Here is an 18,189-nt window from a genome sequence, read left to right as displayed (position 1 = left end):
TTGTTTACAAAGCGCAATGCTGCTCTTGTTTCTGTACGGACCCGTTGACCTCGCTCTAGAGGGCCTCAGTTGGCGTGTCGGAGCAATACGCCCAGCAAAATAACTGCATTTTTAGATGGATAGCTGTGTAAAGAGTGCAATGCATATTGACGTTGATGGGCTAAACTGCGTAGGCCTAGCCCCTGTGCAGTTTGTGCCACTTCCTGGTGCATGTTTTGTTTCTAATACCGGAGCGCACAGCTCGTACGCGCTCATTTCTGGGTTGTGTTCACGCGGATGAGATCGATTTCTCATCAGGTCGCTCCGCATATTGTTGTTGTCTGTTTTCCAGTGCCAGTTGTAAACAATTGCATAACGCGCAATGTGCGCACACAGAATGGTATTTCCGGTTTTGTAAACTGGCCGATTTCCTCAGTGCCTGACCCACATTCGTGCAAAATCATACCGAAACGTAAATCGTAGTATATAAACGGTATTAAGGGTGTTCCCAGTGCTTTGCATCAGGTTAGGGCGGGAAACGGAGGCTCGATTGCTCGGTTTAATGGACGACTTCGGGTTCATGTGGTGGTGCAACTCGTAAGAGCACGGATTGCGCAACACTGTTCGCCGAGGAATTTCTACCTTCGGGGAGATCCGCGTTGCTCCTCGGTTATAGATTTTGCAACTGTTGACCGCTCTCGTGGATACGATTACGACAGAAAGTGCTCGGCGGGTTCCTCGGGACACTTAGTAATAGCTGGAACCACAAGATGTTTCACATACTCGCTTGTTGACGCACAGCGCTCGCGCGTTGACTAATCAGTGGTGTCAGTGAGAAAACAGTGATATCGCAATACGGGAATTTCCCGCTTGATTCTGTCCTCTATGTTTCATGTATTATTCGTGGCTTTATTCCTTCTTTTGACCAATAAGAAACGCATCCGTAATGAACGAATCGCGCATGGGGTACATGCCGGAGCGCGTGAAATGTGAGAGGATGGTCTTTTTCCTGACATTTTTGATCGTGTTGTCACCACAATCGCAAGAAGAAAAACATCTTGGTTGATGTCCAACTCATTGCTGAATGCGTTTGTGAAGCTGAAATAAACATCCATGTGGTTGCCGTACATTGTTAGATTGCATGTAACTGTGGTAACTATACAATGTGGTGACTACTCCAACATATACTCATTACTTAGATAACTGACTAGCATCGCTGACAGCACTTTTTCGACATTAAACAAGCACCCATCTCGCAGTAGACCACTAGTATTGTGTTTGTAGGCCAGGAAAGGAATTGCGAGTATGAACTGGCTATAGCTGCACAGGGAACCTCCTAACAACATTGCTCATATAAGCCTCAACTGTGAAGACCGTTGCAATGTCGCACACTCTGTGCAAGTAGGGTGGTTTCCATTGCCCACTTGAGGTGTTTTTATCAGCATTGTGGTGTAACGTGTTATTGTCGTCAGAGAGCATTGAAAGCGTCGTAGGTCCACGAACGAGGTCAACGTAGATCCCACTATCTCTATAGTGCCAGCCTTGACTTTGCAAGTGCTTCTTGGAACAGTGTCAACAGTGTTGGAATTGGTCTCTGCTGCATTCACAAGGGAGATAAAATTACGTGCGTGATACTAGTGACACAAGGCAGCCCTCTTATGTGAATACTACTCTGGCCCTAGAATGAGGCTCTGTTGGTAATTATCATGTTGCTTCAGCATCTGCAACACAAAGTAAGAATTGCACATTTGTCGACATCTCTTCCGCTTAAAGGGGCACCAAAGTGAACAGATTTCTCCTCGCGTAAGGGCAGATGCGGTTACCTTGACAACAACACAGAGGACACGGGATTCATTTGGGATTTATGGAGGCAAGGACATCTAATTTTGTAATGTCTCATTCCTGTTTCGAGTATCGTCCTCTTCACAGTCATATATACCAGCCAGTCAGTGCCCTTCTACTTCTTTCGAACAAACTGTTGTTTTCCCATTAAAATTCGAATCATCATTATCATTAAAAAACTGTAAAACTTGTTAGCAATTATAGATCCCAATACTCAGTTATTGATCTACTAATTAAATTATGTAGTATCATCATGATTCGGGGAACTGCTAGGGCATGCCATGCAGCCGGGTGCTAGAGTAATTCAGCATAGCAACTTTCTCTCTTCTCAATACAAGGCTCTTTGCATCAAATAAACTTGAGTGCCACTTAAAACCTCGACTCATTTGAATTCTGTGTTTTGTATGTCAACAGCATATCAACAATATGCAATAGCTTATCAACAGCAGTATGGCACATTGTGGTTGCATGTTATTAGATCAGCCGAGATTTCATGTAGCAGTGCTTGCTGTGACAGACTGCACAGGATACCATGTGACAAGATGACTCATTCTTGATCACGCTTGCATTAAGCATTGTGTGTCCTTGTTGTTCAGGAATTGTTCTTGGAAGAGATATGATAAGCCTCAGGAGTTTCTTGTATATGCTGTTTTTCTCTTTTCTTTCCTGCCTTCTGGATGAAAACAGGCCCCAATTGAGAGATGATGCCGTATGCTTGCTCTGTAAGTTTGAAGTAGCCATTTGTGTCGTGGAATAAATCTGTGTCCAGCATGGTAGGTTTTGCTGTGTTATGTTGCCGCACCGAATCCCGACCTTGTCATGCTGGTCGTATCTCACATTCTGACACAGATTTCATATTCAGGCCACATTCTAGAATGAAAGAGCTGCGCTCTGCAGAATGGTGCATGCCGTCAGTGGAAGAGGGTGGGTAGGTGTCACTTGACAACCAGACACATGCTGCTAAAGGTACGGAAGGTTACCCAGAAAAGCTCCGAAAGTCCGCAACATTTACGCCAGGGTTCCCTTTGAAATGCTGAAAGGCGTCGAGGTTAGACAAAAGTGGTACCAGCAGTGCAGTATGCAGCGCTTAATGGAAATCTGTTTGAGACGGAGCAAGCACGCCCGATTATTTGGCAGCCATTGAGCTGGCATTTTTGCCTTATTTACATGGCAAGACGTTGGTGAAGCAGTTGAAATTGACAAGATGATGTCCGATATATATGTATAGTAATGCCCGTATATAGTAATGCCCATGTGGGCCTTTAAGGTATAACAAATAAAATAAATATACTATTGTGAGGAAGAAACTGAGGTCGAAGCTCGTGACTCTAGTCTAGCTTGTGCTTGCCTTTGCTGAACCACTGCGGGACAGCTTGAACCTCGCCTCAACTTTACCTGACTACACCTAATGCAACCATTACATTACATTATTTACTTTAACATTTATAGTTATCTGGAAAACTCTATATCTACCAACATAGGATATCGATTCTGAGCACATAGCATTCAGGGTATGTGTGTAGAGTTGCTGAAGTTCAAATTGGGGCAAATATTCAATTATGATATTGAATGAATGTTCTCATGTGCCCTTGTTGGGAAATATCGTCACAGTAGTACAACTGCATCTTATCTGGCTTCCTTGTGTGACTAATGTGGGGTCCGTCCCGTAGACTCGGCAGATGGTTTCAGTCCCTTTGGAAAATCGTGGCGAATATTGAGAAATAACCTCTGGTAAACAACACTCTAATATGTTCCTCTCACAGCATTCCTCAGATGAAGGCTTCAAATAGGCTGAATTAAGACTTATCTTAACTAAAAATATGTACTTCACTCTCTAACACCCATAATTTTGGGAATATGTGCCTATTAATTTTACGGTGCAGCACCCTGTATACATATTAGACGCAAGAATGCTTTTTTTTTACCTTTGTGTAACACTGAGAAAGGTGGCTGTAGAAGCGTTTGTGCCTCTTCCACTGTAACCGTATCTGTGTGTTCTCTTTGTGTTTGCTTCTCTATCTCTAAGTGTAGTGCAGAAGCAGTTTCAACCCATTTATCTGTAGCTCTACACTTGTACCAAGTGCTAGAGACCGTCCATTAAGGTTTTCGTACTCTTCAGCCAGTTGCATATGAAAACTGCAGAAGGGCTCTCTCTGTCTCTTACACTCACTCTCCCGAGGGCTTTTTATACCTGACGTGCCTGATACCTTAGCCACAGACCATGGAACACGAACACACCGTTATACAAATGATACGAACTAGCGTATCCTCTTACGTGGGCTCCGTTCCCACGATGTGGTGCAGTTCCCGAGACCTCCGCCTACACACCCCTATCACCCCCCAAACATTTAGGGACAGCCTTTTTCTTCTTTTCCTTTGCACCCCCGACAGGAGGTCCTTTGTTATTTCACATTTGGACACACGTCAACAATGATGCACAAAAGCTGTTGCTGACCTCCCCCCCCCCCTTTATTTTTGCAACACTCTCTCCACGCTTGCAATTCTGAAGAACTCCTCCGTCAGCGAACCCCCACCAGCAAGTGTTGTACATCAGACGTTGTTGCTGACGTGTTCCATGCTGGGCCACTGTTGTGCACGGTCGCTCTTTGTGGCTAATTTTTAACCCAAATTCTGCTATAAATATAAATCGCTTCGCACGGAGCATTTTACCAGATAGGCTAACTGCATGGTATAGAGAAAGAGTAGCGACTGAGGAGGCATCTCTGCTCCTTTAATATCTCAGCAGGATTAGCTTCAGTATTAGCAGTGCTGTTTTTCTACTGGTTTATTTCCCGTTTGCAGTAAAACTTGGAATGCAGGTTCGTGTCGATGCAAATAACTGTGTTTTACATTTGTACTGTGTAACTGTGTAATGTGGCCATAGCATCACACCCTCTTTATAGGACCCCTGGTAGGCAAAATTCATCTACAGGCTCACCACTGTGGTGTCACTTATGATCATAGTTGTCTTCTAATGTGACAGGCATTAAGATAGTGTGTTTTTTTGTTTTATGTAATATTTCTTTTGCATTTTTTATGCTTCAGTGAGCATGATTTTCACGTGTGTGGATGGATGTTAAGGTATTGGTCGTGTTTTGGCACAGCATTTCTCTGTGTTAGGTTGTTTCTTCTTTCCACAAGAAAGCATCATAGAGCTGTTAAGTGTTCAGCCTCCTAACGGTGCTGACAGCTGTTTTCGATCATGTTCATCCTTTTGCAATAGCTTTGAGTATGCACGCATTTGGAGCGACCTTGAGTATTGCAATTATGTTATGCAAGTTGTAAGTTGCAAGCACGCACACACACCAATTTTTCACAATACGAATGTCGAGACAAAATTAATTAAACCAAGCTTCATTGCACCATCTATCCTGGAGTTCCCTAACGTCAGATCATTCTTGTGTTGTGCAGGTGAATTTTGAAACAGTGTTCTTGCATTTCAACTGTAGTTTTTAGGCCCATGTTTACTGATTCTTGGTTCGCCCTCCTTTGAACCATGTGATAACGCTGAAACCTTTCTTCCGTGTTCCTTCCTAGGATGCGAGTGCTGGTGGGGAGTTGGCGATCAAAAGTGTGAATGCAGGAGGTATTTCACCAGCCTCCTCCCTGGCCCTCTCCGCCACCAGTCCAGGAGGGGCTGTGGGGGCAACTGTGCCAGGGACCCCATCATCACAGCTGGCCTTGAAGGATGTGCAGTGCCCCATCTGCTTGAAGGTTTTCAGCCGAAAATTTTCTCTGGAGATGCACTTCCTCATCCACCAGGGCCTAAAGCCATACAAATGTCAGTTCTGCGGACGCTGCTTTCGGCAAAAAGGCACCCTCATGCGACACAAGGTAGTTACTCTGAACACTCCTGGCCTGGGCCTGCATGCACAGACGTTGAGAAGATTCCTCGGTGGTGTCCTCAGAACCTTGTAGTGCTTGAGGCACGTTCTATTCTCCTGAACGCTGCTGGTGCTTAGAGTGTGGCAATGCTATACTTAGGGTGGCATCGAGGAATGTCCTCACTGTTCGTATAGGCGGGTCCTGATCTTTCTTTTAACCACTGATGAGCAAGCTAAACGGAGAGATATAACGTGGGTCCATAAGCTTTTAAGCGAGGAAAGACAGGTCACATTTTTAGGAATGTTATTTACACTAATACCCCAGTAATGCGTCTGTAGGCACATGGACGATGACTCGTTCCTAATGGTCTTGCAATACTTTCATTTTGGTGGTTAATTATGTGTTGCATCTATCGCACTGAACTCCAGAAGCGTGAGTATGAAGGTGAGTTGCTCTTCTCCATGACATAGTTGGAGAGCCGCGTGGTCTTGAGGGCACTGCAGCCCGAAGTGAAGGCATTAGAAACCTGTAAGGTTCAGTTCTCGGATACACGTAACTTTTCCAGAACTACTACTCATCTGAAGCCTGTTCTGCTTTCTGCGACTGTTCTTGGAAATTTGATGGCTTTGATTGATTAAAAGTGTGTTTTCAGGTTATATGTGTTTTGAAAGTCGGGAGCACAAACTGCATTTTATTTCAGGAGCTGTAAGACGCGGTAAAGTTGTGCAATAGAAGTGGCTTTTGGGTGGAACACAAGAGGAGCCTGCGTCACACATTTCAGATGAAGAGCAGAGGCGAAGCTGAATGTGCAGTGCTTAGTGTTCTCCAGTGCCGGCATTTGTGTCTGAATCGGCACTTTGCCAAGTTTCTTTTCGTGGAATTTCAGGTTTTGCTCCAAGTGACTATGATGGAAACCGGGTGTGAAAACGTGTTTTACCGAGTTTAACCCTAAAACACAAGGCTCTGAGTATGCACCAGCTGACTTGCATATTACTGTTATGTTCACGGCATACGTTATCTGCGAGGAAGTATTGTGAAACCACTGAATGAATATGGCAAACTTCAAGTGACACCTTGTGACAAAACAATAAAACAAATAAATTATAACTAAGCAATTTTTAAAAAAAAATCAGTTATACTGAACAAAAATTTGCTACTTGTACGACATCTAGTCCGCCTCACCCACTTCTACACAGTTGCCCTAGTGTAGTGGGTTCCTTGGGGTCGTGATGGCACGTCAATCACGCGTTCCCTCGAATAACACACACATCCTGCACATCTCATCCTGGATCACCTCGTCGCTCACACTTGTAGATACTCGCTTGTTATCGTCCGCCAAGCACGTTAGCCTGTTCACCCCCCTCTCTTTCTTATCCTGGTCCATCTCATCGCTCATACCTGTAGATAGCTTTTAACTACCACACACTCTCACATCCCACTCTCATCTCTCCCATAAACATCTCTCACACACTCACCGTAGTTTTGGCGCTCTATGGCCTTTGTTGCCTTTGTGCTATTAAAACCATAATCTCTCTATCTCTCTCTCCCCCTCGAATAACATGAGTTGAGAATCACTGGATTAAGGAATCACAGTTGATCTGAAGGCACTGACAGTGGGATATGAACCCACACCCTCAGACCACTAGTCAGAGACGCTACCAGTTACACCATGCTGTCCTTCCCTCTTATGAGTGTACTAGGCCACGCTAGCAAGCATAGGGGGACACATTTGCTCATACATTGTTGCCAGTCGCAGTCGCATTTCGCGCTGCTGGTGCCTTTATTGTCATCTTCCGTTGTTTAAAGGAGTACAGAGGGCTATCCAAAAAATTTTCAGATTATGACGTCTGATGAAAGTGTGTGTGTCATTTTACCGAATAGCGTGAAAGGTTTTGATGTGCGCAATTTGTTTCCCAGAAAAAAAAAACTCACATAAACGTGGCTCCACGCGTTCACCCTTAACTCGCCACTCCGGGTATAACGAGGAGGAGAAGGTATAATGCCGCGTCACCGATGACGTTACAGGGGGAACTCATTCTGGTCCGCTGGTCAGTGGGGGTCAGCACACTGTCCCTTTGCCGCCGTAAACCAGTCTTGCCAGTTCTCCCGCAGAATTGGGGATAGAAGGAGCGGCCGAATAATTACCGAGTCAAGAGCAAGGCTTTTTCAGAACCCCAAACAGCCGAGTAGCAGACAACATTTCTCTGAGCCGATCAGCAAGCGTTCACCCTGTAGCGTCAGCGCGAGGTCCCAGGCAGATCACAGGCTGGTACTGCTCTCCGCCGCCGTTATGCACGGTCGCTTTTTGCGGCGTACTTAAAATTCAATTTCTGCGATGATTATGGCTCTGTGGTGTGAATTACTTTTCATGGTGCATCTTACTGGCCTACTTAACAGTTTTATGGGAAGAAAACAGGGTGTTAAAAATGACTTTCGTGCTAATTTAACAGGAAAATTAGATCACAAGGGGAATGGTGATGGGTGACTAAAGCTTCATTTGATGAAATGAGAAATTCAGTCGCGAATATTGGGCTACAAACCTGGCCTGACCTTGTTTCCTTTTCCTCGCAGGCTATCCACAGCCAGACCCCGTCCTACCGCTGTGGCTTGTGCGACAAGAGCTATCGCCAGAAGAACGTGTTCCTCCACCACCTGCGCAACCGCCACAAGGTATCGACAGACGTGCTTGACAGGCGGCGCTGTCACATCAAGAATTCTGGCGGTAGTGGTGGCGGAGGTGTCATCGAGGCCCTTCCAACTCCCAACCCCCCTTCTTACACGTCCCCGCTTCCTCCTCCCTCACTGAGCTCTGTCTGTCTTCCCCCACTTAGCCCACCCGAGTCTGGCGAGCCCACCATCCCCACGCTCCCTGGTGGAGCCTCCATGCCCCCGGAGCCTCGGCAAGGGTCGCCCCAACACCCAATCATTTTGAGAATCTCAGATCGCCAGGGAGGAATGCCTCCAACGACATCAGTTCCACCGGCGTTGTACCCAGCCATGCAGGGGGGTCCACTTCACCCGCTCTTGTCATCACCAGGGGGAATGCTGGCGTCCCCCGGGAGCAATTCGTATTCGGGGGACGGCACAATACCAGGCCAGTGGCAGTGCCCTTTCTGTGCCTTTGAGTCGCCGCACGACTTAGACGTCTGTAGGAACCATCTGTTGCAACACGTCAACGATGCGCCGCCTGTGCTGGACTGCCCGCTCTGTCCGAGAAGGTTTCCCTCAGAACGAGAGCTGGGAATCCACCTCAGGGACTTCCACGAGAGCTCTCTGCTCATGGGTGGAGCGGTACCGCCGCACTACCGTGGGGCTGGTCCGCCCCCACTGGTGGGAGCCAGCCCTCCGACGAGAGCCGCCGGCGGGACTCCCATCATTTCGAGAGTTAAGGAAGAAGAGCCGAGGGGATCCGATGATGCCCGATCTGAGGTGACCTTTACTTGCATTCCGTGCCAGATCGAGTTTGCCAACGAGGATGACTTTGAGTGGCACGTCAAGACACACGTGCAGAGCGTGCTGTCCGACAGCGGAGAGGACAGGAAGCCAGCAAACGGGACAGACGACGCCGTCCCGCTGGACCTGGCGTCGTCACGAAGAAATCACGAGAGACGAGTGCAGGAGGCCCTGCGCCACGACGAACAAAGATTCATCTCGGACTCTGTGCTACGAGCGGTGAACAGCCGCCAGGACGATGAGGCCAGTACGTTGAAAGAGTCTGGTGATTCGAAATCGGACCGCAGCGTGTCGACCCCGGTGAAGCGGGAGGGGTCTTCGCCCCCGGGTAAGGAGAAGGGTGGAAAGAGACTGATGTGCGTCGAGTGCGGAAAGCTGTTCAGCTCCAAGTCGGTGTATCGCTACCACATGCAGCTCCACCTCTCGGTGCAGGGAGCCTTCCGCTGCCCGCTGTGCCGCATGACGTTCCAACGCAAGCATCAGCTCCTCCACCACACTCGGCAGCGGCACATGAAGAAGCTGCGCTGCGAGAGGTGTTGGAAGCAGTTCAGCTACAGAAGCCTCCACCAGCGCCATGTCCAGCGATGCATGCAGGGGCCGACACCACAGCTGGCACTTCGGGGCACCCTCTCTCTCCCTGTGGTCGACGTGGGGGCAGCGAGGGGGGCCCTGGGGCGGGACCTCGTGGGCGTGATCCCGCTTGTGGCCTCTGAAGGGGACGAGGTGAACCAAGCGCTCGGAGTGCCTGTGCTTGCTCCGGACACCCTGCTCAAAAGCCGGCTCAACGGACTCCTGCTCCACGTGTCCGCCGGAAGGATTGGACTGTGACGAGTCGAACACTGGATGGGGACTGAAGGGTGTTTGTGTGCTGCTCTCTCAGTTGAACTCCCTCATGTTGTTTGCTGGGTCTAGGGATCAAAGGCAGAGGATGTTGGAAAAAGGGCACGCTGGTTCTTTCTTTTTGCCCTTCTTTTCTCTTCTCTTCAGCATTGATTAGCGTGCTGCTTTCCCACGATCAGTAATGCTTTGGGTGTGCACTTTGCAGAATTAGATAAAGGACACAGTTGCAGTATGGAAGGGAACAAAATGCTTTGCAACTTTGTCGTTTTGGACTCAAATTCTGAAGTGAGCACCCCACAAAACTTTACTGCATTTGCCACAGTGGTCGCGGGACCGTTTTTCTTCCATGTAGATCATGCGCATTTTGTACTTTTCTTTTTCTTTTTTTTTTAGAAATATTTTTTTTACTTGTTTTTATTTATAACCTCTTCACCACAATGTGTCCCCAACATGGTGCACTGTCACCTCTCGTACTTTCTTTACTTTTTCGTTCATATTTCGCACGCTTCAACATTGCACATTCAGCTTCGCATTATGCTTCACACAGAGAAAGGACGTTTTATTGAGCTGAGAGGTTACAATCGGGGAGCTGTTGAAGGGAAAGTTTATAGATCAGGAAGGGGGAGTGTAAAATCATTGAGAGAGGCTATCAACATTGCTTGAGTCTCTGCGGATGGCTCTTCTGATTACGATACAATTGAAAATAGTGACGAAATAAGAATGGAGTGCTCCTAGTCTTCCATTGCTGACATTGCCAGCATTATGCACAAGATTACACTCTTCACTTTCAAACCAGGTTTGGATTGCAAAATGCATGTATATACTGAGGAATGTGTCTGAAGCATTCATACGGTTTAGATATTATGTCTCCGTAATCCTGTCCACTCGCACACTCTGCAATTGGCAACAGCTAAATTTGTCCGTGGTCCTTTGGTCCACATCCTAATTGGTCCAGCACTCCTGATGCCCTCGAGAATTCTGTGCAAGAGCACGCACAATTCACACAATTCTTCACAATTTCTGTGAAGAAAAGGGTGGTATTCCACAACAATGCATTACATGTTGCATTGGTAGAGGACTTACAGCAGCACAGCAACAAGGAAAAGAGTTTTACATCAAAAGAGACCGCCATAATTACAATTTGGAATACCTGTGGAAGTACAGCCTTATCTTATGGAGTTGCTTTACACATGAATGCCTGCAGGAGATGCCCAGGAGCAGTACTGCAGAGCGATGGCAGAAACAATACGTAAGGGTCTTTTTACTGAAAGGGAGAAGCCTGACATACATTTTGACCGGGCTGGAAGTAGGGACAGAATCTTATTGATATTAACTTAGTTCCGTGTGTGTGCCTGATTTAATACAAGGTGACGTGTCTAATATGGCTCCTAAGTGTCTAGGACGTGATGGTTGCACAGAGCATCTATTTGTCATTGGGATAAAGTAAGAAATTGCCTTCTATTTTTTGAAACACCGAGAGTGAATCCTAAGCTATTCGAAAAATGACTGCTCGAAAACAAACGTGTAATTTTGTGAGCTGAACTCTTTCTGCCATTCATGAGGAGCACAAACGTGATTACACAATGTTCATTAGGCTCTGTGAATATCCGAATTTTTCAAAATACTAGAATGACCAATTGTACAGTCACCATACGTCTATCTGGATTCGTTTATCAGTTCGATTATGCAACTGTCCACTTCAGTTATGTAGCTATTCGCCTTGTATTCGCTTCAGTTATGAAATATTTAACGTTTGTGTCTCCCACATGACCGTTACAGTGTTATCCAAGCCTGGTTTCAGAGTGAAGTTGGTGATGTTTGGCATTATTTCACTTCTTGTTCTTTGTGCCTGCTTTAGCAGGACGAACAAGATGCCAAGCCCCAAAGGTAACAGTACAAACCAGATGAATAAGTTTTATAATTGCTTCAGTCATGTCACAAATGTATATCGTAAAGGGGGCAGAGGTAAATCGCGCGTCATTACTCTGCGGTTATTTTCGGTAAAAACGCTCACATCATTACTACATTTTGCAGGTGCCAATGACATGTACAAACTCATTTGTGTCACATGACTTTTGTTGGTTAATCAGCTTGTCTGAAATACTGAAGGACGTTACATATCTTGTGTTACCTGCAGATTTCAATCTCCATCAGTTTGAAACCCAACTGTTTGTACATATGTTAATTATGTAAATTAATTTTCTTTTTCCTTTCTGCATTTGATCTGGCAGTTCTGCATATGAATGAAGTGATTTATAAGTCTCACTTTAGTCCTGATTTAATGTTTTTCTTGGAAATCCCATCTGTTGGCCTCTAAATTCACCACCTTATCTGCTCCTGTAATATGGAACCTTGCAAGATATTTCCTATCGGCAAAGCTAACGTGAAAGTTCAGTGTTCAATTCTCTCTTTCCGGGTTCAGCACATATTCTAAAGGTACTTACTACACTTAAAATCTGGTCTTTGTTTCGTCCGAAGTTTGTCTTTCAGAGCATCAACAACTACATTGCTGCTGAGTAACTCTTAATAGAAACTAACTTTAATAGGTATGCTCAGATTTATTCTTATTCAACGGGCAGAACAGACTATGGAACACTGACCTTTCCCGTGAACACAGTTTGCAAGAAGAATTCATGTTTCAGCGACGAAACTCTGCCAAATATTAAGCTGTGCTTATGTGGTCAACACTGTATGTGCTTTACCACAGGCTTACTCCCAACCATCAGTTGTTTTATAATGAAGGGGAAGAGCGGAAAAAAAATCTTTTGAATGTAGTTCCTGGGTAACCTAATAGCCATTTCAAGTCTGTGTAACCAGCACAGGGCCATCTCTCCATATTATTCACATGTATTTTTCTTGCGTTCGTTTTAGTCTACCAGTTGTGCTAATTTTGAAGTAATCTACTCAGTTTTTGGAAACGAACAACAGGTGTGCTTGATGTTTGCTTAACATCAAACATCACCTTTGAAGGAGATGTACGCTAAAGTGTTTTCTTTTTAAGTGCAGCCACTTCACTAGCAGCGTACTCCTCTTAGAGTGTCACAAATTGAATTTCTAAAAAGCATCAAAGAACAAGTACTCAGTCCTCTCTGAATATATATAAATATATTTTTGAGAACGTTTCTCTTCAAATGCTGCGAAGCTTCGCAGAGAGGTTCAAGCATCGTCTACATTTTACGCATTGCACGTTCGCAGACCAACCTGACGGAAAAAGCCTGCGTTCACTGCACCTGTTTTACGTCTTATTTCTTAGGTACTCGATGCAGCACACAACACATCTTCAACAAGTGCCAAATACATTTTTTTCACTCACTCCGGGAAAGAATATTCTCACCTACGCTTTCACCGCATCGTCCGTCTTATGTACAGACTACATTGCCTCTAAGGTGAAAGCATTCGAGCTTTACTTGCCAAGCAGCCAACAAAACCGAAACAGTGTCAGTGCCGTCCAGGAGTGAGACGACTTTTTTGCTGAATAACTGCGCAAGGACCGCTTGCACACGATGATGATGATGATGATGATGATGATTTCGGGGAGGGTATTTGGTTGTGTTTGTATAGTGTGTGTGACTTTGCATAAAACATGGAGCTTACTCAACAAACGAATGAAAAGCAAGAGACTCGCTGTCGTGCCTCACAGAGACAGTAGAGAGCCTCCGAAAGAGGCGTTCATGGAAGGGTTTCTGGAAAAGGCTACCATGCCCTTTCTGTCAATGTTTTTCCCTTTCTCAACTGTCTGCTGGAACAGCACCTTCATCAAGTAAAAATTACTTCCTTGTGAATGCTCTACGTGAAAAACCTCTTGCTCTTCATTCGAGTGAGAGCGCTCGTGGTGCGCGTTGAGGGGAGTGGAATTCTGGACCGTGATTTTAGACTATCGATGCCTGATTGTTAAGAAGCCTTCGAACTGATAAAATGTTGGATTTCTGTAAGGTCATTATGTGCTGCTTGTAGCAGTTTCACGTTGGGGCCCGAAAGAACGTTTGGCAAGGCAGTGCCTGCAAACACTGAATCGATATTGCATCACTAGTGAGCAATAACAAACATAACTTATTTATCTTTTCTGCACTTTGTAAATTGTTGCTCCATTTTGATGATCTTCTGCAGAAAGTTCCCCCCCCCCCCCCCCAGTTTTTGTTTCACACGACATGTTTGTGTAATATGTGTAGAACTGTAAACAAGCAGATGTTCCTGGGTTTGTTTATCTTCTTTTTCTTTTTTTTTTGTATTTCTTTTCATATTGTGTTTGACAGTTATGACATTGCGCATCAATTTTACTGTGAAAATTGATGAAACGGGTAGATCTTGTAGTCACTTGGTATGATCCACAATGGTGTTCAATTTCAGTTTCTATCAATATTTTGCGAGATAAAATGCTTGCAATGTATTTTTAAAGAAAGCTTGTAATATGCTTTTTCATGTACCAAAGACAGTGCCCACTTTTATGAGGTGCATGTGCAAGCTGCTTGTTTTGTTTCCGAACAAAAATGCCGTAATCCCTTTGTCCAACTGTTGGTACTTTTTATTTGTGTTTCGTTTTCTTATACAATTCGCCACCTTCAGTTGCTGAACGAGAGGTTGCCACCCTACACTGAAATCCATCCATTCAAAAAATTGCTGTATAGCATTGATCCGAAACCAAAGGCTTAAAGTGCATGTACCGTCCAGCATACTTTGGAAATGAGCTATATGTCACCTGCATTTCAATTGACAAATTCAAACTATTGCGGTTGCAGTTAGGAAGGATAGGCTTTGTACTTGTGCCAGTGTACTTTCCCAGTCTCATATTTTTTGTGGCATAACCATTTTGCAGAACCTTACAGTATTTTTATTTTTACGGAGATGTGTCATAAAATCTCACTAAAAAGTTTGTCTAACCTGTCAAAGACTGCAAAATCCTCTTCATTTTTCATTGCGGGTTGTTTCAGAAAATGTGCTAAACTGCAAGTACGGCAGCATTAAGAATCTCGCTGGTGGAAAAAAAGTTTTATTTTTCCTATTCATTCATTCCTCTTCCTCTTTAAAAGGCACTTGACAGAGAGAATCATTGATTGGGCATTATTTATGCACATTTCTCAGGATTTTTCTTTTCTGATACACCACCCTTTCTTTTTTTTTTATTAATCTCATCAAGCTTGCGAGATATTTATTTTTGCATAACGTGTCCCCACGCTTCGTTTAAAATGCAACTTCTAGCAGTACAACAGTGGATTCACTATGTCAACCTCCCATTCTACATCCCTTTAAAGAATAATGAGTTTTCGTCTTCGTGCGACTAATATATATGTGGTTTGCACCTTTTCACTTTCCTGTTTTGTTCCATTGCACATCGCATCGCGATTGATTTTTCTAGTCGGGCACTACAGCTGAGCCAAACATTTTAAGCGGAGGCAGATTTTTTTTTCTCTCTCTCTCTCTCTCTCCTTCTTTTTCATTTGATATTGAGTAGGAGTGGAAGGAAGATCGCATTCAATGCAGCTCGATGTTTCCAAGTGTTCTTAAGGATATAAAAATTTTTTTTTTCTTCTTCCTTTTGTGTTGGCTGGCTCATGAAAGGCATTGGTCAGTGTTTGTCTTTATGCATGTTCACCTTCCTGACATGAAGTGCTGTTGTCGGGGTCGAGCTAATGTTCGTCACGGAATGTCGACCCTTGCAAATGCTTTGCACAATGTTCTTCGCTATGGATATTTTTGTCGTGCGCTACACGAATGCTAAGAAAAGGAACAAAAAAACAAACAAACAGAGAGATGAGATAGTATGAAATGCTGTATTTCTGCCGACAGGCAAGTTTGTCCAGTTCCCTGACAAGGTATAGGAGTTTGCTATTGAATGTAGTTAGGTGTTTTTTGGAAGGAAACGTGTAAGAAAGAATGTTCAATATGTGCATGCCTGTTCTTACCTAGGATGCTGGTGGTGAATGATAAGTGTTGCACGAAGGTGGTGACATGTGTGCTGGTGGTTTCAGGTGATGACAGTCGAGACAGTGGAATTCTTTTGAAGGGAATTTTTGGGAACGCGTTTGACAAAAGAATCAGAATGTCAGAAATTTATCGCCGGTCTTGGTCGAGGGTTGTATGGGGACCAATGCAATACACTGCGGCAGAGGAAATTGAGAATCGAGGCAAAATAACTAACGCACACCTAGCGAATCCACTATGCTGTTGTCTGTTTTTTGTTGCATCCTACGCGTAAAAAAAAAAAAGAGAGAGAGAGGTACATGTGTCGATTCCGGTGAAATGCACGTTGGTAACTGTGCTGGAGCAATTGACATGGTATGGTGTCTGTGTGTCTGTCTATCTGTCTGAGTGTGGAGCAATTACTATAACTTTTTAGAAGTGTCAAAAGAACAGAGCTATGTGAAGAATATAATAGGAGAAGAATGTTAGAATGACAACCACATGATACAAGGAATGTATAGCAGGCTTTTCTGCACTGTTTAATCGTGCTGCTCGAAGTGCCTTGCACTTCGAAGAATGTTGCTTCCGTGTCGTTCAGAAATGCAGTGTCACAATTTGCAAAGACGGAGTTAGTGTTGTTTCACTTGTTGTGACCGGAGCGGATCTTGGTGTTTGCGGCAGGTTTTTTTGTCCGAGGGAGAGAACAAGATCAAAATAGCGTCCTTCCTGCTTCATATGGTGCGAAACAAGCGCGTTGGTATGTGGAATTCTAAGACCTTGTAGCGTTCAGTGTGGTAGCCACGTTATTCAGTAAACAAAGTATGGAAATGGTGTAGCCTAGTTGCTGTGTAATTGCTGACACGTGTTGTTGTAGGTTTTACAATGGAAAGTGTTGCTTGCTGTTTGTTGGGGATTGGGGGTCACAGAGCCCGTCCGGCAGCACCTTGCGTGTGCTCGTAGGGTCTTCGGGACGGTGTTCACACGCCTTTGAGATGGTGCAGAAAAGTTAGAAAAGTGCCGCATGTTCTGTCACATTTCTTGCTTTCTTTAGTTTTGTTGCTTGATGGAGGTGCATTCACGATGTGCAGAAGCGGTGTTTTTGGGTGAACGCTGAATATATCAAAGAGTTAGTAATTCCCACCAAGTCTTCTTTCTTTTTCTTTTTTGTATTTGATAAGTCTAAGTGTGTTGCACATCCAGAAGCTTGCTGTTCGGTCCTTGTTTTGAAATTGCCGCCTCTTTCAAAATCAATTCAGAATCAGCCAACACTTTTGTTTCTTCCATCTTCAGTATAAGCCGCCAAAGCAAGACGAGGACAAGGAAGGATGAAAGATTTTCGTCTTTCAGGAATTAGTTTTTAGTTAATTAGCATTAGTCAATTAGTTTTTCAGGAAGTACAATTTTTCTTCAACGAACGAGAGCATTGCGTCCCAAATTGTGATAATCTATCTGAAATAGGCTTAGCTTCTCCATTCATTGTTTGAAATGTGTAAAAAAGCATTTTTTTTACATATATATATATGTTAACGATTACCCGTGCAGAACAGTTGACAACGTGAATGTACCCGACAACAAGCAGCAATATGTGTGTGCACAAATTTATGTGTCTTGGTTTGCAAAGTGATGTTGGCATTGTGGACATGTATTCCCAAATACTCTGTAACGATCAAGCATCCTATGTGATGCTCATCACAATCATGTGCCAGTGAAAGTGCGGAATAAACATTCTCAGGGTTGCGATACCATTTGGCATAAACAAGCAAGGAAGAAAAAAAAAAGCATGTTTGGATTATGTTTTGAACTCAGATGTTTTTGTCGCAGTTGTATATATTTATTTATTGTTGTCACACCATAATGTTTCAGTTATTTACGTGTCATGTACAATTTGCACTTTTATCACATGCTGCTTAACCAGTGTTATGTTTTAACCCGACCACTCATCAGTACTATTTTATGTGTGCGCATTAATTTTTAGATATCATATCTAGAGTCATAAAATTATTTTTGGTCATACTCTTCTTTATGTTGTGTTTTGTACGAGACATTGAGATATTATATACTGTATATTTGAAGTTATATACACCTCACTCCCACATCTGATGTGCAACCATTGCATACAAAATTTATAGCGTTTTATTGTCATGTACAACAAGTAGCATGATTTACATATTTGCAACACTGACGCATTTGGATGTTTGTGTACACATATATTTTTTGTAAGACAGAGTCAGTCCCACAGCATCTTTGTTGGACTGTGCGGACACTTTTTTAATATTTGTTGTACACGGGGACACCGGCAAAACACAAGTAGTCTTGAAGATTAACAAAATAAAGCATGAGGATTATACCTGC

The 18,189-nt window shown here is 44.2% G+C and overlaps 1 protein-coding gene across 1 annotated transcript in view; it reads left to right on the top strand.

The window, feature by feature from the left end:
- Positions 1-18,189, top strand: part of LOC135399292 (zinc finger protein 865-like) — an 18,807-nt gene extending 618 nt beyond the window's left edge. The window contains exons 2-3 of the mRNA XM_064631135.1: positions 5,359-5,655; positions 8,218-18,189. Coding sequence (XP_064487205.1) covers positions 5,359-5,655; positions 8,218-9,927 — 2,007 coding nt within the window. The 3' untranslated portion in view covers positions 9,928-18,189. The remainder of the gene's footprint in view (positions 1-5,358; positions 5,656-8,217) is intronic.

This window comes from Ornithodoros turicata, chromosome 6, assembly GCF_037126465.1.
Source record: "Ornithodoros turicata isolate Travis chromosome 6, ASM3712646v1, whole genome shotgun sequence".
Taxonomy (NCBI): domain Eukaryota; kingdom Metazoa; phylum Arthropoda; class Arachnida; order Ixodida; family Argasidae; genus Ornithodoros; species Ornithodoros turicata.
This window is presented reverse-complemented; position numbering and strand designations above follow the sequence as displayed.